Source organism: Bufo bufo, chromosome 4 (genome assembly GCF_905171765.1).
Source record: "Bufo bufo chromosome 4, aBufBuf1.1, whole genome shotgun sequence".
In the NCBI taxonomy this organism is placed as follows: Eukaryota; Metazoa; Chordata; class Amphibia; order Anura; family Bufonidae; genus Bufo; species Bufo bufo.
Genome location: NC_053392.1, coordinates 481,392,158 through 481,418,635, shown reverse-complemented (window position 1 = coordinate 481,418,635; position 26,478 = coordinate 481,392,158). Strand labels below are relative to the sequence as shown.

Genomic DNA, 26,478 nt, shown 5'->3' with positions numbered 1-26,478 from the left:
GGATAGGGAAGAATAGTTTGCTAGCAATTACCAGGGTTATGGAGTTAGTAAGTCAAACTTCTGACCTCAACTCTGACATAAATGGCTCATGTATAATAATTTGTAATACGACATTTTCTGCAGTAAAATAATGACATCAGGCATTTTATTAGCTATATTAAAGGGAACCTGTCATGTGGATATTTGATTATAATCTAACTAATTATATACAATCATTAACTACTAAAAAGTGCCTTAGATGTATTCACTTACTGGTGTGACAGATGGTTACCTCATAATATACACACAAAGATGCCACATGCCGCATGCTAATGAGCTGATTTGAGTCCAGCGTGATGTCATCGAGTCCAGCGTTTATTTAATTAACAGCTATAGCCACTCCCCTGCCCACCTGCTGCTGATTCATATGGAAAATAACTGTCAATCAGCAGCAGGTAGGCAGGGAGAGTCAGGAGCTCATGAACATTCATGACTCATCATTATGAGCTGGAGCTTTTTAATACAAGATGTTGGCAGATTGACTGGGTCAATTAAAGAAAGTGACCCAGCATTTTGCTAAGAGAATCAGTCACTTATTTATGTTGCTTTTAGTTAGGACACCATAAAACTGGTGAGAGGTTCCTTTTAAGTACTTGCCTCCCTGTTCTCTCTAGAAGTTCTGAGATGACTGCAAACATGTCCAGTAGTGAACTTCCTACTGTGGCTTCCTGAGGATAGGGGCGCATCCTAAATGAGGCAATGTGACTGTGGACTCAAGTGGCGCTGTGCTAGGACTGCAGGAGGATGATAATTTAGCTTCCAGCCCTGCACACACTCTTTGCCATGGTGTTTTTCCCAAGCCTCATGCAGCAAAAAGGCTAGGTGAATCTCCCACGGTGGCTGATGTTCGGGAAAATCGGGACAGGGCACATTGGATTTTAAATGCCTAATTGTTTTGTACCTGGTGTATTCAGTGGCTTTTATTTACCCTCTCCCCATTCACTACATATGCATGCGTGGCTGAGCAGATATACGTATGAAAGTGTCAGGATAGAGTCGGTCGAACATGTATTTGACAAAACATAACATGTTTATAGGATTAACATTTCTAAAACATATCTATCTTATCTCTCTCTCTATTGGCCTAATGTCTGCGACCCGTGGTAATGCCCATCACGAACTTCTAATCCCTCAGATGCCGTGGTCGACCACGGTGCCAGGATTCACAAAAAGCGTGTGCTTCCGGGTGTGTTCTGGCTCCCCTGGCGAGAATCGGGGGAGCTGGAGTGTGTGTGCAGCAGCCTCTGTATTCCTAAATGATATGAGGCTCCCACACATTAGTTCCTATGGAGCCCCTGCCTGTCGCAGGGCTCCACAGGAACACTGCTATTTTTTTCCCATTTTACTGTCTGATGATTGCTTGTTATAGTTCCTTGTGGGAGCAATAAAGAAAGTGTAAAAAATATAAATAAATAAAAAATGTTTTTGAAAATTATTTAAAAAATATATATATATAAAAAATTCTAATCACTCCCCGTTTCCTCAAAATAAAAATACATAAATAAAAAAAATTACACATCATGGGCATCATTGCATGCGAAAATACCTGTACTATTAAAATATAAAAATAATTATCCCATATGTCAAAATGACCGAGTCGCCATTTTAAGGTTACTTCACTTCCCACAAAAAAAATGTAAGGAGTTTTCCAGGATTAATGTTCTATTAAACATGCCCTGGCTATACTAACATATATCTAATATGGTTATATTACCTATTCTGCCCCATTTTCTCACTTTACAAACCAGTCATGTGACCTGTTTGTTGTCATGCTGACGTCACATCGACCAGTCACATGCTCCACCCAGAGCCGCACTGCCCACTGATGTGATGTCAGCAGTGAGGGTCAGGGAGTGGCTGCCTCTGTGCACCCCCCTCTCCTGTGTCCACAGCCAGGCATCGCCTTTCCCGCCTCCACTGATGCCCCTCTGACTGCACCCAAAGCTTACCCTGACTCCACAGCCCTGGCAATTACACTAGGCATTGTCATTTCATCAATAGGCTTCGGATCTGTGGAAGAATAAATTTAGGTGGAGAACCCCTTTAAATAGACCAGTTTCATTATTTTAATTTTCTGCTGTATTTTACATATGGTAATTTTTACAGAACAGAAGTGATTTATAAATGCACTTACAGATTTACATTTTTCAAAAACTCACAAACCCATCCACTGCATGGGTTTTGCCCTATACAGACACTGCTGAATATGTGCCGACCACACACTATGGCCTAGTAAGGAGTATGGGCACGTTGGATCCACTACTGCAGGGTCAGCAACTTTCGGTAACTACAACTCCTAGCATGCACACTTGCTACGCTCTTCTTGTAACTCGGACAGAAGTAAATGGAACATTCTGGGAATTGTAGTTTCAGAACAGGTGGAGTGCCGGAGGTTGCGGATCCCTGCTCCTCAATATCTTTACATCCTTCCAAAAATAGTTATTTCCAGCTTACCTCAGTTCGATTCTCCGCGTGCACGGAACACAACAGGTAAGCCCTCGTAATAACAAGCAAAAGGAAGAAGTTCCAGGACTCCAAATAAAGTTGTGTTGTTTCCTTGTCTTTATTTAGGAGAACAGCATAAACACAATAGGGCTAATCCAATCACCTCGTGACATTTGACGCGTTTCGCGAACAAATAGTTCTTAACCGTTCTTACGATTAGTGCTGGAACTTCTTCCTTTTGCATCTTTACATGAAGTAACAGCCTTTGGCGCATCAATGAATATACAGGTGAAACCTTACCTTCATTATAGGTAAGAGGTCTTCTACTTTATGGACTTTTTCTAAAGCTTCTTTAACTTCTGAGAGACCTCTGGGGTTATTGGCACTGAAATACAATTTACAATATAAGGAAAGAATTACATTTTAGGTTCTTTTTTTTTAAGCAAGAACCAAAGACTGAAGAAGGAACCAGTACTATGTTATGAAGGCGTTTTATAAAAATGGGCTACTAGAAGGCTCCAGATATTTACAATGGCGTTTCTCAAAATAAATATTTACCTGTGATATATTATTATCCGATCCTTTATAAAACTGAGAATCTTCTCAAAATATTCAAGATATCGCATGTTGATGATCTGACCTCTGGAAAACACGTATGCGAAAATGTTATCGATATAGATGTGACTTAGAGGGGTTATCCCATGATTAATGAAAATCAGACATTATACAGTACATGACAATCTAACAAGATTGCTGTAGCTCTCGTCCCATCACAGCTCAGGGGGAATGCCCTTTCTGCTGAAGCTCACTCCCTGTACACTGGCATTTTTAGAAGCCCAAACCAGGGGTGAATTAAAAAAAATATATTTTTTTTTATAAAAATAAATGAATAAATAAATAAAGAAGTCGTATCTGTCTTGCATACCCTTTCATTTTTTATGATCCACTCCTGGTTTTGGCTTCCAGGAGACCTGACTGTGTGGCTTCACCCTAACTGTTACAGCTTCTAACAGTAGACGCAGCGGGTGGCAGTTGAAGGATGGAACTGAACATGTGTGACCACTGCAGCAATGTTACTGAGGTGGACAGAGAAATGAGGAAAAGAACAAACAGCAGGTGGCACTATATAGATAGCATACCTCCTAAAAGCAACGAAACAGTGGTTCTAAGGTAAAATATGATGTGTTAAAATGTGGAATTTGTAATCGAATGGCGTGGCTCACACTATACACAAGGAGATATGGAGGGTGCACTATCTGTTTGGGAACACAAACCCAAACTACCAGAGGAATAATGTATAGGTAAATGTATATAGGAACATCTCCTACTGGAATGATGTGTCAGAATGCCTTATGAAGTATTAAAATATCAACCTAATTTATTGTATATAAATCACAATTAAATAATGTATACAAATAAAGATCAGGATATCTTTATACATTATTTTATTGTGATTTATATACAATAAATGAGGTTGATATTTTAATACATTCTGACATATCATTCCAATAGGAGGTGTGCCTATATAGATTTACCTATACATTAAAATGTGGAATGTGTGCGGAAAAATGTCCTTGTAGAATTATGGAGACTTAAACACATTCTGCATCTGCTTCATACAGAAAGAATACAGTGTCAACATGTGCAAGTGTGAAAGAGGCCGACCAGAGGTAATCTGATCAAAAGAGCTTCAGGAATTTCACTGGCCTATAAAAGGCTAACTAAAAAGGTACAGATTTTTCAAAAACTAGATGCTCCAAAAAGTTCTAGACCCAGTCATATCAGTAAATATGGGCACTGCGATATATTTGGTTTATATTATGAGGCTAGGTAGTTACCGGATGAGATTGATGTGGTTGTTGAATCCTCTAATAAGACTCTGAGCTGGCATTCGATCTAACCAAAGAACTGGCTGGTCAGGGTCAGCAATCCTGAAAAATAAAGGGGGGGAAAAAAAACCGGAGTGCTTATTTGCCAAAAGGAATGAAGAGATTAATCTTGATATCTCTATGGCACAGAAGTAATTGTGAGACAACAGTCATTTAAAAGGTTTTCTTTGCCTACAGATATTAATTTCCTATCCACCGGATAGGTGGTAAACATTCTAATCACTAGAACGGGGGCTCCAAGCTCCACAACCACAATAAGGAGGAGTTTGAATGGACCAGCGCTCAAACATGCATCGATATCTATGGGACTGATGGAACCAGCCCACTCCATTCAAACCCCCACTTTAACCACTTCCAGACATTTTTCATTGGTAACATTTTGGGGTATAAGACTTTTTGATTGTTTCATATCATAATTTTGGGGAGGTGAAGTGACAAAAAAAAAAAAAAAACAACATTATGGCATAGCTTTACAATTTTTTTTTTTACAGTGTTCATCCATAATGACCTGCTGTATATTTTAATACAGCAGTTCGTTACGGAAGCAGCAATACCATATATATAAATTTTAAAAAATTTTGTCCAGTTTTACACATTTGTGAAAAGAAAAAAAAAAAAAATGGTTTTTCAATCACAATTTTCTGAGTGTTTTTCTGACGGTCTTGTGTGAGGGCTCGTTTTTTGCGGAATGAGTTGAGATTTTTATCAGTAACATTCTGGGGTACATAGTACTTTTTGATTGCTCAATATTACGCTTTTCGTGAGGTGAACAAAAAAACAAAAAAAAAGGCTGTTCTGGCATCATTTTTATTTATCTTTTTATGGCATTCACCTGACAAGGTAGGTCATGTGATATTTTTTATTGAGCCGGTCATTACGGATGCGGCTATACCCAATATGTATTTTTTATTTTCATTATCTTTAATTGTAAATGGACTCTTGAAATCCTGTTCCTGCTCTCATCTCATCACAGTCTATTACTGTAAAAACCAGTTGATTCTCTATCTAGCGTCTCAATCCACTGCATCTATCTATAGTATCTACTCACCATATCTATCCATGTACAGTATCTATCCATCCATTTATCTATTTATTCTGGCAATCAACCCTGAGAGACTGACAGAAATAATGTAGAAAGCACAACAGCTCCACCAGCAGGAATGCAACTGAACAAGAAAAAAAAAGCGTTCCATCACTAGAAATGTGTCTGCATATATTTTATGTTAGTTTTTGTCTTTCTTTCATAGTTACAATATAATGAAATAGAATAAAAGTGCTTGTGTCTATTTTGCACATATTACCAAACCATTTGACGTCACTTAAAAAGGTACAAGTGGAGCGATCTCTCCTCAATACCAATCACCCATAGCAATGTTTGGGACATTTAGCAAATGGGCAACAAGCAAGAGGATTAAAGATGAATTCTGATGCTGCCAACCAATGCCATTTGGCATCTTATGCATTATCCATTGAAGATTGCCCAGGGAGTGTTTTCGGGGTAGACTGGCATACTAATTTAAAGGTCCGAATTATATGCAAGAGAAGATCTATTAATTAGTCACTAATAGCATTCACATAACAACCCCTTATGATCTGTTTCATTGGATATGAAGGTTTTATGTCACATGCAGTACTGCTGCAAATCTTCTAGTTTTATATAAATATGATGCAGTTTCAACAAATCATGCAAATGTTAACTTACAAAAATCAGTCCATATTCCATATATTAGGAGATGGACAAAAGCGCACCAAAAGCGTAAAATGATACACTTCTGTTTTCTGTAGGGCAAAGTGCAGCCAATATATATTACTTTTTTTATTTATGCAAATTACCCATTTTGAGCACCAAGGGGCTGGCTGGAGTTCTTGGAGCATTGCTAACGCTATACCCCTGTGCTATTTGCACTCCCCCCTCCCTTTTTATTGACAGGGCTAAACTTCTTGTCTAGCTTTGTGATCTTGCACCTGCACCAGTTCAGCTCAGTGATTTGACGCTTGCCCAGTGGATCTGATGCTGCTTTCCAAGCTCAACAGATCCACTGCACAAGCACCAAATCATTAAGCCAACTCTGCTCTTGCGCAAGGAATCTGCTGCTACTTCACAAGCTCGGGAGGCATCTGATCTACTGCACAAGCGCCGAGTCACTGAGCCAACTCGGCACAGCCATGTAAACACTTGAGGGAGAGTGCACAGAGCACAAGGGTGTAGCATTAGCAGTGCTACAAGCCCTACGGCCAGCCCCTTAGTGTACGGAATGGGTAATTTATAAAAAGTTATATATCTGGGCAGCAGTCTGCCCCACAGAAAAAAGGGGTATTATTTTACTCAGCATGATCAACCCTAACCAGTAATATTCCTGCTTTCAAGGATTATCTTTCAGCATGAGCTTTAACCCCTTAAGGAACCAGCAATTTCCCATTTTTACTTTTTCATTTTTAACTCGTTGCCTTCCCAGAGCTATAACTTAAAAATTTTTAGTTCACATATAGCCGTTTGAGGACTTGCTTTTTACAGGACAATTTGTACTTTCTAATGGCAACATTTAATATTGCAGTAAAATGTAGTGTGAAGCTGGAACAATATTCCAAATGGGGTGGAATTAGAAGAAAAACGCAATTCTTCCATAGTTTTATGGGTTTTGTTTTTACAGCATATACTATATACTACCACCATTTGCTTTAATACTTTAAAAAACTTGTAAATAATTTTTTTTATGGAGGTTACGTCTACGGAGCTACATGAGCGCTAATTTTTTGTAGGGTGATATGTACTTTTTATTGATACCATTTGGAGCGTGTATAACTTATTTTTGTTGAGAGGTGAAAAGACAAAAAAAAAATGGCAATTTTTTTCTGCTGTGTGACAAGTATGTTTATATTGTAATAGTTTCAGTGTTTTGGGCCGTGGTGATGATTTTTTATTGTTTATATTTAATATGGGGAAAGGGGGATGATTTGAATTTACAATTTATTAAACTTTTTTTTTTTTTTTTCACTTTCTATATTTTTTTTAACCCATTAAGGACTCAGCCCTATTTCCCCTTAAGGACTTGGCCATTTTTTGCAAATCTGACCAGTGTCACTTTAAGTGCTGATAACTTTAAAACACTGACTTATCCAGGCCATTCTGAGATTGTTTTTTCGTCACATATTGTACTTCATGACACTGGTAAAATGAAGTAAAAAAAATAAAATTTTATTTATAAAAAAAATACCAAATTTACCAAAAGTTTGTAAAAAATTGCAAATTTCCAAGTTTCAATTTCTCTACTTCTATAATACATAGTAATACCTCCAAAAATAGTTATTACTTTACATTCCCCATATGTCTACTTCATGTTTGCATCATTTTGGGAATGATATTTTATTTTCTGGGGATGTTACAAGGCTTAGAAGTTTAGAAGCGAATCTTGAAAACCCAATTTTTAGGGACCAGTTCAGGTCTGAAGTCACTTTGCGAGGCTTACATAATAGAAACCAGCCAAAAATGACCCCATTCTATAAACTACACCCTTCAAGGTATTCAAAACTGATTTTACAAACTTTGTTAACCCTTTAGGTGTTCCACAAGAATTAATGGAATATAGAGATACAATTTCAAAATTTAACTTTTTGCGCAGATTTTCAATTTTTATAAATTTTTTCCAGTTACAAAGCAAGGGTTAACAGCCAAACCAAACTCAATATTTATGGCCCTGATTCTGTAGTTTACAGAAACACCCCATATGTGGTCGTAAACCGCTGTTTGGGCACACGGCAGGGCGCAGAAGGAAAGGAATGCCATACGGTTTTTGGAAGGCAGATTTTGCTGGACTGTTTTTTTTGGACACCATGTCCCATTTGAAGCCTCCCTGATGCAACCCTAGAGTAGAAACTCCATAAAAGTGACCCCATCTAAGAAACTACACCCCTCAAGGTATTCAAAACAGATTTTACAAACGTCGTTAACCCTTTAGGTGTTCCACAAGAGAGTTCTTGGCAAATGGAGATGAAGTTTCAAAATGTCAATTTTTTGGCAAATTTTCCATTTTAATCCATTTTTCTTGGTAACAAAGTAAGGGTTAACAGCCAAACCAAACTCAATATTTATGGCCCTGATTCTGTAGTTTACAGAAACACCCCATATGTGGTCGTAAACAGCTGTACGGGCACACGGCATGGCGCAGAAGGAAAGGAATGCTATACGGTTTTAGGAAGGCAGATTTTGCTGTTTTTTTTGACACAATGTCCCATTTGAAGCCCCCCTGATGCACCCCTAATGTAGAAACTCCAAAAAAGTAGCCCCATTTTAGAAACTATGGGATAGGGTGGCAGTATTATTGGTACTAGTTTAGGGTACATATGGTTTTTGGTTGCTCTATATTACACTATTTGTGAGGCGAGATAACAAGAAATAGCTGTTTTGGCACCGTTTTTATTTTTGGTTATTTACAACATTCATCTGACAGGTTAGATCATGTGATATTTTTATAGACCAGGTTGTCACGGATGCGGCGATACCTAATATGTATACTTTTTTTTTTTATTTAAGTTTTACACAATGATTTCATTTTTGAAGCAAAAAAAAAATCATTGTTTTAGTGTTTCCATAGTCTGAGAGCCATAATTTTTTCAGTTTTTGGGTGATTACCTTGGGTAGGGTATGATTTTTGCGGGAGGAGATGACGGTCTTATTGGCACTATTTTGGGGTGCGTGTGACTTTTTGATCGCTTGCTATTACACTTTTTGTGATGTAAGGTGACAAAAAATGGTTTATTTAGCACAGTTTTTATTTTTTACCGTGTTCATCTGAGGGGTTAGGTCATGTGATATGTTTATAGAGCCGGTCGATACGGACGCGGCGATACCTAATATGTATATTTTATTTTAACTTTATTTGGGGAAAATGACGTTTTTGTTTATTTTTACTTGAAACTTAATTTTTGGGGGAGGAAAACTGTTTTTTCAACTTTTCTTTTCACTTTATTTTTTGTCCCACTTTGGGACTTGAACTTTTGGGGGTCTAATCCCCTTTACAATGCATTCCAATACTTCTGTATTGGAATGCATTGGCTGTATGAGTAATACCGTGTGTATTACTCATACAGCTTCCGGCCTGTGAGATCCAGGGGGCTGGAACTGACAGGCTCTTCACCGGAAGGGAGCGCGCTGCCTTCCTTAGACATTGCGCTGCCTTCCATGCCATCGGGTCCCCCCCACAGCCGCATGGGGACCCGATGGCACCGCCGCACAGCTGCCACAACCGCAGGTAAAAGCCGCAAACCGCAGGTCTGAATTGACCTGCGTTTTGCGGCGATCGCCGATACGGGGGAAAGGGGGGGGGGGGTCACATGACCTTAAGGACTCGGGAAACAGGGCGTACCGGTACACCCCAAGTCCCTAAGGGGTTAAAGTCCCCTTAGGGAACTTTAACATGCAATCGTCTGATCACTTCTCCCATAGATTTGGTTTAAGATGATTTAACATTGCAGCCCAGGGGAGATTAACCATGTTCAGGGCTCCAGAGGAACTTTGTTGTGGCAGGTCTCGGAGTCTTCAGAAGGCCTGAGGCTGTAATAGCAACTAAACAGCTCCCTGGAGCTCCCAGAAGCTGGGGCTTTACCACTCAGATGCCGTGGTTGCAACAAATCACAGCATCTGAATAGTTAAATGTCCGTGATCACCGATCACAGACATTGCCTCCGGGTATCTGCTTATACTGATAAGTCATAAGTATAAAAGTACTGGAAAACCCCTACAACAATTAACCCCTTGGATACTTGACTTTTTTTCGTTTTTGCTTTTTCATTTTTATTTACCATGTTCCTTAAGCCATATAACTTTTTATATTTCCGTTCACATAGTATAAGGGCTTATTTTTTGCAGGACAAGTTGTACTTTCTAATTCCACCATTAATTATGGCATACAATGTAGTGGAAAGTGGTAAAAAAATAAATAAAAAAAATTTAAAATGGGGTGGAATTAGAAAAAACGCAATTCCACCACCTTCTTAAAGGGGTTTAGTTCCCACGGCGTTCCGTTTGCGGCAAAACTGACCCATGCACTTCATTCTCTGGGTCAGTACGATTACAACGATGTATAGGTTCTTTTAATATCTAAATAGTGTAAAAACAAATGTAAACTTTGAAAAAAAACTTTGGAGGAGTGTGTGTGACTTTTTGATCATATTTTATTAAAAGGAAGTCTGTCACCACAATTTGCCCTTATACGCTGCTTACATAGTGCTGTAGCATAACTACAGATGAGTCAAATGGGTATGTTGTCCTTTTGTTTTGATGTTCACCAGAGGCGAAAATGTAGTTTTATTCATATGTAAATGAGGGCTCGCAAGTGCCCAGGCGCGGCATTCAGGCTGTAGTGCCCAGGCCGCTTTGCCTTCTTCTCACATAACCCCTCCCCAGCCTGTTGCTTGGCCCGCCCTGTAAGCTTCTTGCGTCATCCAGCGTACTGGCCAAGTTCCGGTCGGCGCATGCGCACTATGATGACCATTGTGGGCAGCAGCATCGTTCCATGCAGTGCGCATGCGCCATTCACCAATTTTCAGTAACAAACTTAGGACATTAAAGAAGCACTACTGTAAAAATTTTACGTTTCTGGTCGGTTAGAAGGGTACATGATGTAAATTGTAGTGAAGGTAATTTTATTACCAGTGACTGTATTTATGAGTTATAGACTCTTCAGGTCCTCCGCTGTGACCGGTCACTCACACTCTGGATCTCCAACTGACTAATCATCTTAGAAAGTCAGCTTTCCTATTTATTCCTTTGTGAGCCTTAATGTCAGTCTTATGGCAGCCACACACATTGTCTGGCCGACAGCTATTACTCCCGACTCCCTCCTTACTACTCTATATACATACACATTGGGCTTGGGCCAACGCGTATGTGTATTTTTAATGGGGAGAGACTTGAAGGCAGCTGCCAGACACTTCTGGCAGCTCTCCCGGGAGAACAAAAGGATAGGGGGAAAATATTCAATTTGCCCGAATGTTCTCTCCTGACATCATCTGTTACGGATTGACACGAACCCCCCAGTCCGACTGTTGGCCGCCTAATGTGTATGGGGGGTCTTTATAAATAAGAAAAGAGAAACTGACCTCCTCTCCAGACATAAGATGCTGTGTCAGTTGGAGAGTTCCGAGAGTCAGAAGGGAGAATAAAACATTTTGTGGGAAAGCTTGTTTAAGAATAGCATTTCACTAGGATAGACCAGGCCAAGCTTCTGGACAGTGTACCTCCTCCATTTAACCGCAATGTCGAACATATCTCTCCACTGCATCAGCCTGGTTTTCCCATTAATTCGCACTTTAGAGTTCATCCATGTCTTCTGGACAGCTTGCATGACTTCAAGAGCTGCCAGCCCCATAGCTGTAAGAAAAAGACACATAGCTTTATAAACTTCCCAAGACAATATGGGAATCCCTTTTCTTCCTGCTTAAAGGGAACCAGTCACCGGGATTTTGTGTATAGAGCTGAGGACATGGGTTGCTAGATGGCCGCTAGCACATCAGCAATACCCAGTCCCCATAGCTCTGTGTGCTTTTATTGTGTAAAAAAAAACAACGATTTGATACATATGCAAATTAACCTGAGATGAGTCCTGTCCCGGACTCATCTCAGGGACAGGACTCATCTTAGTTTAATTTGCATATGTATTGCGGATGTGCTAGCGGTCATCTAGCAACCCATGTCCTCAGCTCTATACACAAACTCCCGGTGACAGGTTCCCTTTAAATACCAGGGAGGGATGGGGCAGAACATAATATGGTAAAAAAAAAAATGTGTTTTATCGAGAGCCCATTCTCATGATCACTGAGGGATTTGACCAATTCAATTCCCAATGATCATATATTAATCACCTAATGCTGTGGATAGGTGATAAATGTTGTTAATGGGAAAACCAATTTCCAGTTATATTATGAAACTTAGAAGGGTTTTCTGAGGGAAAGATTTTAGGGTCAGAAAGACTTAAAATTACAATCAACCTTACTGTCGCTGCTGTTTTCCCCACTGATCCGGCCCCCGGTCCTCTCCACATCTAGTTCTTCGGCTCAACATGCAGGAAATGGCTTGGACTGCGCGCTCCACCAATCAGTGGCTGTGGCGGGTCACCACTGTGGACAGTGATTGGCAGAGCAAACAGTCCATGCCATTCCCTGCGTGTCAAACCAGAGACCAAGAAGTGGAGGGAAATGGGGACCAGGCACAACAGCAGTGGGGGGATCAGTATGGTGTGTAATGATTGTTGGTTATTTTAAGTCATTCCGAACCAGTATTTAACTATGATGATTTCCCTCAAAAACCTCTTTAAAATGAGAGTCTTAAAATTGTAGAACTTTTCATATATGCATTATTAAAGGGTTATTGCGGCCAGTTGCCTGCTGTATTATACAGCCAGCACCTGCTATGAATGGAGCAGGCTCAGAGCAGCAGCCTGCTCGATACAACAGTTTGCAAATTATCATGTACATGATAATGTGTAAAGGGGTTAAATAACTTATTATATACAGTACAGACCAAAAGTTTGGACACACCTTCTCATTTAAAGAGTTTTCTTTATTTTCATAACTATGAAGGCATCAAAACTATGAATTAACACATGTGGAATTATATACATAACAAACAAGTGTGAAACTGAAAATATGTCATATTCTAGGTTCTTCAAAGTAGCCACCTTTTGCTTTGAATACTGCTTTGCACACTCTTGGCATTCTCTTGATGAGCTTCAAGAGGTAGTCCCCTCAAATGGTCTTCCAACAGTCTTGAAGGAGTTCCCAGAGATGCTTAGCACTTGTTGGCCCTTTTGCCTTCACTCTGCGGTCCAGCTCACCCCAAACCATCTCGATTGGGTTCAGATCCGGTGACTGTGGAGGCCAGGTCATCTGGCGCAGCACCCCATCACTCTCCTTCATGGTCAAATAGCCCTTACTTTCAAAGTTTTCCCAATTTTCCGGCTGACTGACTGACCTTCATTTCTTAAAGTAATGATGGCAACTCGTTTTTTCTTTACTTAGCTGCTTTTTTCTTGCCATAATACAAATTCTAACAGTCTATTCAGTAGGACTATCAGCTGTGTATCCACCTGACTTCTCCTCAACGCCACTGATGGTCCCAAACCCATTTATAAGGCAAGAAATCCCACTTATTAAACCTGACAGGGCACACCTGTGAAGTGAAAACCATTTCAGGGGACTACCTCTTGAAGCTCATCAAGAGAATGCCAAGAGTGTGCAAAGCAGTAATCAAAGCAAAAAGTTGGCTACTTTGAAGAACCTAGAATATGACATATTTTCAGTTGTTTCACACTTGTTTGTTATGTATACAATTCCACATGTGTTAATTCATAGTTTTGATGCCTTCAGTGTGAATCTACAATTTTCATAGTCATGAAAATAAAGAAAACTCTTTGAATGAGAAGGTGTGTCCAAACTTTTGGTCTGTACTGTATAAAATAAAAAAAACAGCAATTTTTAACATTTTGTGGGATTGATTTTTACGTCATTCACTGTGTGGTATAAATAACATTTTATTGTGTATAAATAACACATATAAATAACACTTCATTGTGTGGGACAATAGGACTATGATGTTACCAAATTGTTAGCCTGTCAACTCCACCCCCTCGTTTAAGCTGGTTGAGATGACAGGCAGCTGAAGGGGGAGGGCTGCTTTAACTCTTTATCTTTAGTTACTACCCAGCCCAAGATATGTGCACCTGATCTTGTTTGAAAGCCGACAATCTAAGACCTGAATTACAGCAATATCTCCACTACTTCAGGAGATATAGCCTTTAAAATTGTTGTTGGGAGTGAAAGCAGCCAAAACCTGCATTCACTTTTAGCTGCTACCACTTCCAACTCGATTTGTAACAGTAGATGAAATATTGCGATTTAGGTCTTAGATTGCAGATTTTCAGCTTTCAAATAAGGCCAGGGCCATATCTCTAGCTGTTACCCAGCCCGAGATATGAGGGGTTAAGGCAAAGTACCCCCCCCCCCCCACCCCTCTTCCTTACACTGGTCGGCCTGAACTACTAAACCCTTTTCTCAAAGCCTGAGAAGAGCTCGGGCAAATTTTGGGGAAAGGAGTAGCATACAATCCTCGTTAAAGGGGTTGGTCACCTTTTGGGGCAACCCCCTCTCTCCTGTCCAGACCTGCAAAAGAGAAGCATACTTACCGGCCCCTGTTGCTGGGTCCTGGCTCCTTTGCTTCATGCCCTCAGCAGCCTTGCTTGGGTCCCCCGCTGTCAACATCCATTTTGAAGCTGCTGCAGCCAATCACTGGTCGCAGCAGTGACCAGCACCTCTTGCGTCACATGACCAATTGACCTGACGCAATAAGGGGGAGTCACCACTCTAGTTCGTAAATGGCTGCAGCGGTATCAAAGAGGATGTTAACAGCGGAGGACCTGAGTGAGGCAGCCGAAGACAGGGAGCGAGGCAGCTAGGACCCAGCGGCGGGGAGCAGGCAAGTATCCTCCCAAAAAAAAAAAAAAAAAGTGGCCAACTACTTTTTTGTTATACAGTGCCAATAAAGTGGCGAACCACTTTAATTCTCCTGTTGTTTCCAAGTAGAGCTACCAGTCAATAGCTAAGGCCCATGGCACTAAATAATTTTCACAACCACTGGTGATCTTAAGCAGTTCACAATTCTGAAACTCAATCTCTCATCACACAGACCCGCTCTTACACAGTACCTCTGTGGATTCTTTTGTTCGGTAGAAATCCAGACGTTTCATACTGCATTAAAGTTCCTAAACGATCTGCTACACAAATAAGTTCGTGAATTTCCGGTTTGTAGCTTTCAAAATTCTGTGGCAAAACATCCCTGAAAAGAGGAGTACTGAAGTTAGAGCTTTTCTATTGCTTTTTGTCCCCCAAAAATTTCTGTAACTACTGTAGCTGAACTGAGGAAGGGCTAAGACATGGAATCCTAATTACAACTTTCACGAAAGGTGCTCATACACCTTCAATAGCTGTTGGCTAAACGCTTTTTGGCCGACAGCGGTCTCCCCTGGCTCTCACATTCTTAGTTCAGCCAGGCATGTATGTGTTTTCCAATGTGGAGAGGTGAAAGCCGTTGCCACACACGTCTGGTGGCAGATTATCCATCTTTCAGGAGAATAAAAACATTCAATTCACCCATCTTTCTGAGGGCCTGGATTGCTAGATGGCCACTAGCACATCCACAATACCCAGCTCCCATAGCTCTGTGTGCTTTTATTGTGTCAAAAAAACGATTTGATACATATGCAAATTAACATAAGAGTCATATCTTACTTGTGTGACCAGAGAAGTCATATTTTCAAGCTCTGACTCATCTCAGGTTATTTTGCGTATGTATCAAATTGGTTTTCATACACAATAAAAGCACACAGAGCTATGGGGACTGGGTATTGCGGATGTGCTAGCAGTGATCTAGCAACCCATGTCCTCAGCTCTATACCCAAAATCCCGGTGACAGGTTCCCTTTAAGTTTCTGGACTTGATTGGAGGGACATGGCCTCGACTGGACTCTATTGGAGTGGACGGAAGTCTTTTGATGCATCAAATGATATAGGTTAGTGAAACCACATTTAGTTTGGGAACTAAGATGCATAAGAGTTATAATAAGTGCACCTAAATGTCTTTGGCTGCCGTGTATTAGGGTGGGGGGGGACGATGGGAGAGCAGGTGCAGCGATCTAACTGCTCTCCATTTGCCCGCTGTGGCCCCTGTTGTATTCTCCTGCCTGGTATGCTAATTTTAGCATCGGAACAATGAGGAGGAGACAGAGTCTTTCTCCGTGGGCGTCTCCTTCTCCCTGGCTGTAGCGCTGTCCAATCGCAGCGGAGAGCGTCAGGGAGAAGGGGAGTTCTTTTGTTCTCCCTGTGACGCTCTCTGCTGCGATTGGACAGGAGTTGAACTGCTCTCATGGCAGGAGTTTCAGAATAAGTACCAGCAAGTACCGTCTCACTTTCTGCCCTTCAGACAGATAATATCATATTGTAAAGCACAGGCAAACACACCGGGAGACCCTGAAAAATTGGCGTGGTTCAGGGCCTTGATGAGTCGGGAAGGGGAGTCTGGTTCCTTATCGGACCATTACCGGAAAATCCAAAATACATATCCAAACCCACTAGGAGACAGAGTATTAAGAAGGTGGGAGCAGGAGACACTTCTTTGACACCCAAGATTAGGGCAGGTATAGAAGGGTGAGACAAGCTATTAACAGTGAGGTATGGAGAGAAATGCAGTTCAGGATAATACACATATGCCTTCGAACTTTCATACAGGGGCGCCCCGGCACATTACCTTCGGTGGTGCCTAAAGTGTTGAGTACTGAAGCAAACCTGCTACACAGATTATGGAAATGCCCTAACTTTACTCAATTGTGGAGGGAAGCTATTGAGTATATCAAGAAGCTGTGGGACATAGAGGTGCGACTTACCCCACAGCAATGTATTTTTCATTATATTCCAACAGACCCAAAGGGAGAATCCTCAAATGTGACAGGTATAAAGGGCATACATGTTTTATAGTTAACGGTTAAGAAGAATAAACTGAGGCATTGGTTGTGTCTCACCTCTCCAACCTTCAAGGAGGTGATTGGTACCATGAAATATCTCTTATACATGGACAGATTAGACACAGAAAAACATAAGGAAAAGGTGACCACATATATTTTTTTCATAAGTGGAGGAGATTTATGATGTATTCTCTGACAGGGGAAGAACTAAAGGAATTGATGGTACCGTTTCGAGACACCACGTGGTATCTTGAGGAACAGGCTGGGGCACCTTGGAAAGACTAATCCAGAGCGGGGAAAGGAGCTAATTAGAAGGTATGGAGGACTGGAAGATCTGGGTTCGCCCATGAAGCAGACTATGTTTTGGGTTTGGTTGGATAGGTTGGGGAATTTTATGGGGTAAAAATGGGGAGCAGAGGGTAATTGTCACTTATATTGAATTATTGCAATCTCCAAATACTGTGATAAGAAAGATGCTGATAGCATTGTAATCTCAATGACCAGGTCAATTCATTGCTCTTTATTTGTCAACTTGTATACCTCTGCTTTTCCCTTAATAAAAATGTTTTAAAAAAAATAAAACAAAAAAACAGATCACTAGCATGTGTTGAGGACATGACAATATAGAGCTAGCCTGATACCACTTACTAAACATACAGAAATGTAACAAACACATTAAAAAGGTTTAAAGGGAATGCGTCATCAGAAAATGATGCATTGTTTAGGCTTTTATGTTAAATTTTTTTTTTAATTTTCCAAGTCTCTGTGTATATTGAAAAAAATCCTGTGACCTCGGGAGGAGGGGGGAGGAAAGAACCTGGTACGCAGAGTATGTGTGCGCAGTATTATAGGTGATGCCCCTCTGGGTTGCTGAGAAAGATATTCAAATTAGCTTTCCTAAACCTATCTGACAGCAGCAGATGTTAGACATGTGGAGCGTTATCTAGCCTACAATAGTTGTCATGTATATCAACTGGTCTCCATAATAGAAGTAGGACACAACCAGAGGTTCTCCCTAAAGCCTTGCAACTAGAAATGTTGTTCTCATCTGCTTTTCTCTGATTAAGGGCTTTTGTTTTGAAAGACCTATGCAGATGTGAGGCTGGCTTAGCTATTTTTCTAGCTTTGCTACATAAGACTGTTTAAAAGGCAGGAAAGTACCTCTGCCAATCTGCTGTGTGAAAATAACGCAGCACTCATTGCTGCGGTGTTCTCCTTACTATTTACCTACTTTCAAAGCGAATCTTGCCTGGTTTTCTCATCTCCAGTTGGTAACCATCTTTATTGCTTGGCACATGCATACTAATATCTAACTAACTTCATTGTATTGCACTTGGCACTTAGTTTCACTTTCACCAGTAGAATACGTGACTATGTGTGGCCATAAGAAATGTTATTGTACTTTGTGGCGTTAAATATACCATGTAACTAAGGGTCCATGTCTTGTCTTACCATTTTTAAATATATATTTTCACTTGTTTGCATATTTTAATAAAGATGTATTTAGCGATGTGGGACTGCGTGACTCTTCAATGTGAGCAGGACTGCCCAGATAACTCTTAAAGGGGAACTTAAATTTTCCAAAAAATATTGAACCCTACAGTTTATACAGGGACATGCTGAGAAAGATATTGCAAAGCAGCACGACGCTAGTATCATGGTTTAGTGTAGGAGAATCAAGTGATAGATTCCCTTTAAGTCATATAGAGAACCTTTTTTAATTTTATTTTTTTAACAGGAAGACCAGTTATGAAGGAGTGCCTAACCTAAAGGGGTTGTGCAATGGTATAATATCCTCAGGATAGGTTCTCAATATCAGATTGCTGGGAGTCTGACTCCCAGCATCCCTGCCAATCAGCTGCACTGCTTCCCCTTCAATGTTTAACGGCACGCCGTCTCCCTTGAGGATAGACTGCACCACCCAATGGGATGATCTGCTGTAGATGCACAGCACTGCTTAAAAACGGGAGGTGGCGTGCAGGTAACTATTAAAAAGAACACAGCCCTTGCGCAAGCGCTGCAAACCCTTTAAAACAGCTGAACATTGGGGTGCTGAAAGTCAGACCCCCAGCGATCTAATATTGAGAACCTATCCTAAGGATAGCCCATCAATATTATACCCTTGCACAACCCCTTTAAGGACTGCAATCAAAGTCAAATTAGCAATATGTCAAATGTGTAAAACATGTGCTGCTAAAGTTTAATGTAAAGTAACGGCATGCATTTACTTTATGTGAGGTTGTAGTCCCGGCTGCTCTTCATAATCTTCTATCAGAAAGGGAAGATTTTTTGCCCAATGATCCTTAAAATTTCCCGGCAGATCAGCATCAATATTATATTCTGTGACTGGAGTATCAAGATGGGAGTGCAAGTAGCGGGAGTACTCTGTAAAGCAGAGGAACAGAGTATGAAAAACTATATTCTGTGGTTACTTAAAGTTTTTCAGAAAACTTCTGTCGCAGGGATATTTCAAAGTTTTGATCAGTGGGGGGTCTGAGTGCTGGGACCCCCACCGATCCAGAGAACAAGGAATGAGGAGAGGAGAGACAGCACGATATGTGATCGCTTCTTCCTTCTCATTCCAGGGATCACCGAGGGTCACAGCACTCAGACCCCTACCAATGAAAACTTTCACTATGACATATCAAAAGTTTTTTGAAATCTCAGTCACCCTTTAAAGGGGCAGCCTCACTTCAGCAAATGGCATTTATTATGTAGATAAAGTGAATACAAGACATTTGCGAATGTACATTACTGGGATTGTCCAAATTGCCTCCTTTGTTGTCTTGACTCATTTTTCCATCACATTATACACTGCTCGTTTCCATGGCTAGGACCACCTGGCAATCCAGCAGCGGTGGTCGTGCTTGCACACTATAGGAAAAGGCACCAGCCTCTCTGGTGAAAGTGCGCATAGGCCAGCACTTCTTCCTATAGTGTGCAAGCACGGCCATCGCTGCTGGACTGCAGGGTTGTCGTGAATCAAGCCAGCAAAAGGAGGCAATAGGAAGTCTCAAACCAGATGAATGACCAGTTATGAGACTGCTCCGATTCAAAAATAGATAGTATTCCATTTTACAGCCTGTTGAAGCATAGTAGGATATATTTTCTATTACTTCCCAATAGTGCAGAAGATTTGATAACCTGTCACACATTAAGCACTTATACATTTTCTTTCAATTATGCCTGCAAAGCATCTGTTTATGCGCGGTTTTACTAGAATGACCCATAGTTCCCGTGAGGCTTACCTCTTAGGTATTTCACCTTCAGATATTCCTGGCTTGCTTTCTGACCAGGCATTGGATCATTTAACATAACTTTAGTCTGAGCTTTAATCCCTTCATAAAAGTGGCCCATAGAGACGTGGCTGAGTCCTTTCATGTACTGGCACACTTCATTATATGGCTCCAGCTGAAGACATCTCTACAAAGAAACGCACAATTGTAAATGTAGTTCTGATGGACCTCGGTGGACCTCTCAGGGACTTTGATCTTCTTAGAGATGCGTATCCAGCTCTGCATGTACAGCCATCAGGCATGATATAAATACATGTAAGATGCTTAAATATTATACTAAATTGCATCATAGCTACTATAGTACACAAATCCATTTTAGAATACATCATACATTTGCATAATCTACCATCCATCCTACAGAAAACCAGTCATGTGGTATGGAAAAAAATAAAAATAAAAAATCAGACGGGGAGGCTGACCCTCAGATTTCTACAGCAGGTTTGAACAGTGACGGGTCCCCACGCAAATTAACACCACTCAGTGGGGCCAATCTACAGGTGGTAAACCCACCACGGCTTGCCTCCGCCTGATAAAAAAAAAATAATAATAATTAAAAAAGGTGGATAATAAAAATTAAAAGGGGTATAAGAGTGTCTCAGCATTCTGATTATCTGATTAAGCTAGTGGGCTTTTGTGACCAATAGCACTGGACACATTAGGCTACTTTCACACCTGCGTTAGGTGCGGATCCGTCTGGTATCTGCACAGACGGATCCGCACCTATAATGCAAACGCTTAGATCCGTTCAGAACGGATCCGTTTGCATTGTTCATGATAATGCAAACGGATCCGTTTTGACTTTACATTGAAAGTCAATGGGGACGGATCCGTTTGAAAATTGAGCCATACTGTGTCAACTTCAAACGGATCCGTCCCCATTGACTTACATTGTAAGTCTGGACGGATCCGTTTGCCTCCGCACGGCCAGGCGGACACCCGAACGCTGCAAGCTGAGTTCGGATGTCCGCCTGCTGAGCGGAGCGGAGGCTGAACGCTGCCAGACTGATGCATTCTGAGCGGATCCGCATCCACTCAGAATGCATTAGGGCTGGACGGATCCGTTCGGGGCCGCTTGTGAGACCCTTCAAACGGAACTTACAAGCGGAGCCCCGAACGCTAGTGTGAAAGTAGCCTTAGGTGGACGTTCTGAGAGGGAATTAAACCACCACCAGGGGGCTCCAGAACAAGTATGTAACTGTATCAAAGAAACCAAAATGTCTCATGGCAACCACTTTTTTCATCACTGTTGAGAGGTAATTGCCATTGCAGCTGCCTAACTGGTATACTTTAAGAGCTACAGAACTACAACATGGCCATCACCAGAACCTGTCAAACTTCCATGCTGCCCGCACCAGCAGGTGTCCTGCTTACACGAAGCTATGTTGTACTCTGAAGTGCTGCAGCGTTTTAGAGAAATCAAGGCTTCTCCCTGCCCAGCTTGACCGACTGGTCCCCCCCCCCCCCCCCAAGATTGTGCTTTATGGTCATGATGTCACATCAGTGACTGTACTAATAGATTTACTGCATCATCACCACTGTGCACATAGGGTGTGTATTCTACTGAGCCTATAATGTTGGGCTACTTTCACACTTGGGGCAGAGGATTCTGGCAGGCAGTTCCGTCGCCGGAACTGCCTGCCGGATCCGTCAAAACGTATGCAAACTGATGGCATTTGTCAGTCGGATCAGGATCCTGACTCGTATGACAAATGCATTGGAATGCCGGATCCGTCTCTCCGGTGTCATCCGGAAAAACAGATCCGGCGTTTTTTTCAAATTTTTTGCGGTCTGAGCATATGCAGACTGCAAAAACTGATCCGTTTTGCCGAAACACTCGGATCCGGCATTAGTGCATTTCAATGGGAAAAAATGCCGGATCTGGCATTCCGGCAAGTGTTCCGGAATTTTGGATGGAGATAAAACAGCAGCATGGTGCGGTATTATCTCAGTCCTGAAAAGTAAAAAAGACTGAACTGAAGACCTCCTGATGCATCCTGAACGGTTTGCTCTCCATTCACAATGCATCAGGATAAAACGGATCAGTTATTTTCCGGTATTGAGCCCCTAGGACGGAACTCCATGCCGGAAAAGAATAACGCTAGTGTGAAAGTACCCTTACAGATGTAGTTAAAAAACCGCTACACTTTGTTATGATGTACACAATTGTATGGGTCTCTGGACGTGGCAACAGTGCGCTGTATGAATACAATGTCACAGTAAATGTCCACCAACCGTGAGGGCCTATTCACATGGCGGAAAAAGATTCTGCCGGCAATTTCCGCCATGTGGATGGCCCATAATGTCTGCTTCCCATTTTTTTTCAAATGGAGGCAGTGCTGCAGTTTGCGGGCCGGTCGTTTAAAGCTGCGATGCGCCAAGAAGGGACATGACCCTCCTTGGCGCAGTGTGCGGACAGCCGCACTAGAACTCATGGACTAGCTACATTCAGTCTGCGAAAGGGTCTGCAGCCTCTACAGTGAAGAACTGCAACAGAATCCGTGGCAGATTTTGACAGCGCCGAAATCCGCCATGTGAACAGACCCTGATATTCTGCGCTATATATTGATAGACTGCATTCTACTGCGATAACGTGACAACGTCGTACGTGTATTCATAGTCTTGTATGAATATATCACAATCCACAACCTGCAACATCATGTGATATTAGTGTGCGTCTCTGCATTACCAGTCTGTGTTCTGACACCATTATGCCCCAGTAGCGGAAACAAATTTAAAGGCTGCTCTCTTTTGGGACGATGTTAATAACATACTGTGCGCATTTCTATTCTTTGTGATGATGTCACAGTGTGTGTGTCTATAGGCAATATTGGAATGATGTGACAATAGTGTGCATATACTTACTGTGCGTTCTATTGTCATACACGTAGTTATGTTAAGTCCCTATAGCGTGTGAACGTGCTCACAGTCGGCGCTTTATGGGAACGATGTTACAATCGTGTGTGTGAACATGAAGCCAGGGCAGCAGATTTAAGTCTGAATCCAGAATGAAGTCATCATTATCTGATTGGTGGGGGCCAACTCTCAGCACCGGATAAGCTGTTTAACCCTTTCCTGACGTAGCGATTTTCATTTTTTTTTGCGTTTTCATTATTCACTCCCTGCCTTCCCGGAGTTTTAACTTATTTTCCGTTCACATAGTCGTTGTACTTTTTAATGGCCCTATTTAATATTGCATATGATGTAGTGGAAAGCTGGAAAAAATAAAAAATAAAATTCTAAATGGGGTGGAATTGGAAAAAGACACAATTCTGTCTTATGAGTTTTGTTTTTACGGCGTTCTCTATGTGATAAAACTGACCTGTTGCCTTTATTCTCTGGGTCATCACATTTATATAGTTTGTCTTGTGATTTAATATTAAAAAAAATCATAATTTGGAAAAAATTCTTTTTTTTCTTTTCATTGCCACATTCTGACCCCATATTTTTTTATTTTTTATAGTTATGTCTATAGAGCGGTGTGCAGGTTAATTTTTTTTTTACAGGACGATCTGTAATTGTCAGTGATACCATTTTGGGGTGTGTATGATTTTTTGATGACTTTATATTAAATGTTTTTTGGAGGTGAAGAATGAAATAAATTGCAAGTCGGCCATTTTGATTTCTTTCGGGGGCGGGGTTCATTGTACAGGATAAATATATTTATATTTTAATAGTTCAGCCATTTTGGGACACAGTGATGCCTATGATCTTGTCAGCGCTGTACGAGAATAATTATTTTTTAAGACGCGATAGCACCCAGGCCCTTTGGGTGCCTATTTGATTAGGGAAACAGTATTATTAAGTACATTACAAAAATCATTTTTAGGTTACTTACAACATTTTAAAAGAAGGTTTTAGAAAAGTTTAGTTACTCTTTAAGCTACTCAATGCATATCCTATGGACAGAGACTCCAGAGTTATTTCACATGATTATTTTGTAGGGTGACAAAAAAAAAAAAAAAGTCTAGGCGTAGGCTTAGCCTAATGGTGGGTTCAGATGCACATCACACAATATATTGGTCATACAGAAACTGAATGACCAAACTGTCCAAGACTTTACCTTGAAGTTGGTCAGTGCCTCCTGCAGGCTGCCATGGTGGTAAAGCATTATCCCCCTCAACTGAAGTGTCTGCACATGATTCTGATTCAGCATCAGTGCTTTCTGGAAGTTCTCCATGGCGGCTTCAAAATTACCAAGCTCTCTAAAATAAGAAAATCACCAAATTAGAAGACCCTATTGGATCACGACCAGTCTTATTAGCAACCGAGTGACAGATGTAGTCCAAAGCTACAAAACGTCTAGGTGTAGGTCAAACCTTAAATGGGTTGTCCAGCTGTTAATATCGATGACCTATTGGATCATCGCTAACTGATCGTCGGGGGTCGGACACACATGACCCCCGCTGTTCAGCTGTTTGTTAAGGAGGCAGCGCTCCATGCGAGCACCACTTCCTGGTCATTACACTACCCCTCATCTCCTGTGGAGCGGTGATGTAGAGTAATTGCAAGCTCTTGCTCCATTCACTTGAATGGAGGGAGTACTTGGCTTACACTGCACTTCCGAGATGCAGCGCAAGGTAATGAACAGGAACAGTCGGCTGCTTGTTAAGTGGAGGTGAAGCGCTGCATTTACATACAACGATCACTTCCACAGTTGCGATCCCTCGTCCTCATATAGCTGCATTGTTTTCGGGCACATCTGCTGCCCAGAAACTATTATTTAAGTGCCTGCACAAACCACAGTTTCACCTGATGAACGAGCGTTTTGCTAATTCATCCGGTCATCTACCACAGATTGTCGGCAATGAGCGTTCGTTCCCGATAATCTGCCCGATTATCTACACGTGCAAATCCACCTTTAGACAGGCTGTCTAGACATGGACCGTATTTATCACAGTGGCTCAGACTGGAGGATAAATGTGGCGCAGAGATAGGTCGCCAAACACATTTACTAGCTCTCTCTCCTGACTCCCCTATACACGGAGAGAATAATTAGAACATAATGGTCATCATTCTTCATGAAAGATAACACAGACAGGATAGGTCGTTGGTTTACCACACGGAACTGGAGTCTGTGGACGAATGGCTATAACATGTGCATTTGGAGGAGCAGAGAATTACCTGTAGGCCTGACCAAGGCTTTTATAAGCTTCAATAAAATTTGATTTCTGCTTCAAGGCTTCCTTAAAGGTTTCAATAGCTTCCTGCAGAAAAGAATGGGATTTGTGGTGACAGCTGTATGAAAAACTGTATATTCAGTGATCATAAGTGATGTAAAAATGCAAAAGCTGAAAATAAAACTCTAAAAATAAGAGACCGACATAGCTGCATGCACAAAACTGCACGGACTGTTTAACCAGACTGGAATCAGAAAATTACCAATGATTTAAATCTTTAAATCAAGTTCTTATGTTAAAAAAAAATTTTAAGGATTTTTGGTGATGTTATTTTCAATTTTCCATCTCACTATCATTAAAAGAAAAGAAAGAAAAAAATTCAGGGGGCGTGTCCTTTCTGCTGCAGTTCTCTCCCTGTAACTGCCACAGCTCCTAACAAAACATATGGCTGATGGCAGTTGAAGAGTTAAACTGAGCGCGATCGACCAGCTCAGTGAGCAGCAGGTGGCGCTATACAGATATATTTTATTGAATAGCTCACTGGCTAGACTCCATTTTTTATTATATACGATTACAGAAGTATTCAGACCCAGCTGCTGGTTTGAAAAATGTAGAATATGTTTCGTGACACAACCCTTTTAAAAACAGCTTAGGAAAAATGGCAGCCCCAATAATCATGCTCAAGAAGCAAAATGAAAAAAAAATCTACAACCATAAAAGTGAGAAAAAACTTTGGCACTGTGCATTTATTTGTGTAGTGGTCACTCTCTGCCACAAGGCACTTTGCCTATGGGCTACACCTCCCTCTCTATAGGATTAGTACTGTGCAAAGCGGTGATAGCTTTAAGACATAAAACGGTTTATGTCACATGCATGGCGGTGTCTGGGTGGCCAGAGCGTCAACTTTATAGTTCTGGAATAACACAAATTACCTTCAGCAGGCCTCTGTGGAAGAATGTCAGACCTTTGTATAAAACCGCTATCGGCTGGTTCTGGTTTAGTTCCAGGGACTGTTGAAAATCCTCATGTGCTGCTACGTAGTCCTGCCATAAAGGGAAGCAAGTTACTCGCGATCTGTAGCAATCTAATCCGTGAACACCTTAAGGCTGCGTTCACAAGTGACTCAAAATCTAGTGGAAAATCACGTCTTACATCCTGTTTGGCCAAGGACAAGCCACATATTT

The 26,478-nt window shown here is 41.2% G+C and overlaps 1 protein-coding gene across 2 annotated transcripts in view; it reads right to left on the bottom strand.

Annotated features, from left to right (window-relative positions):
* The window catches only part of TTC13 (tetratricopeptide repeat domain 13), a 78,806-nt gene that overhangs the window by 27,450 nt on the left and 24,878 nt on the right, over nt 1-26,478 (bottom strand). For both annotated transcript variants that reach the window (XM_040429536.1, XM_040429537.1), the window contains exons 8-17: nt 26,227-26,337; nt 25,299-25,381; nt 24,238-24,379; nt 20,130-20,304; nt 19,110-19,266; nt 15,071-15,201; nt 11,610-11,742; nt 4,323-4,415; nt 3,043-3,126; nt 2,785-2,869 (exon numbers count right to left, since the gene is read on the bottom strand). In XM_040429536.1, the coding sequence (XP_040285470.1) occupies nt 2,785-2,869; nt 3,043-3,126; nt 4,323-4,415; nt 11,610-11,742; nt 15,071-15,201; nt 19,110-19,266; nt 20,130-20,304; nt 24,238-24,379; nt 25,299-25,381; nt 26,227-26,337 (1,194 nt within the window). The remainder of the gene's footprint in view (nt 1-2,784; nt 2,870-3,042; nt 3,127-4,322; nt 4,416-11,609; nt 11,743-15,070; nt 15,202-19,109; nt 19,267-20,129; nt 20,305-24,237; nt 24,380-25,298; nt 25,382-26,226; nt 26,338-26,478) is intronic.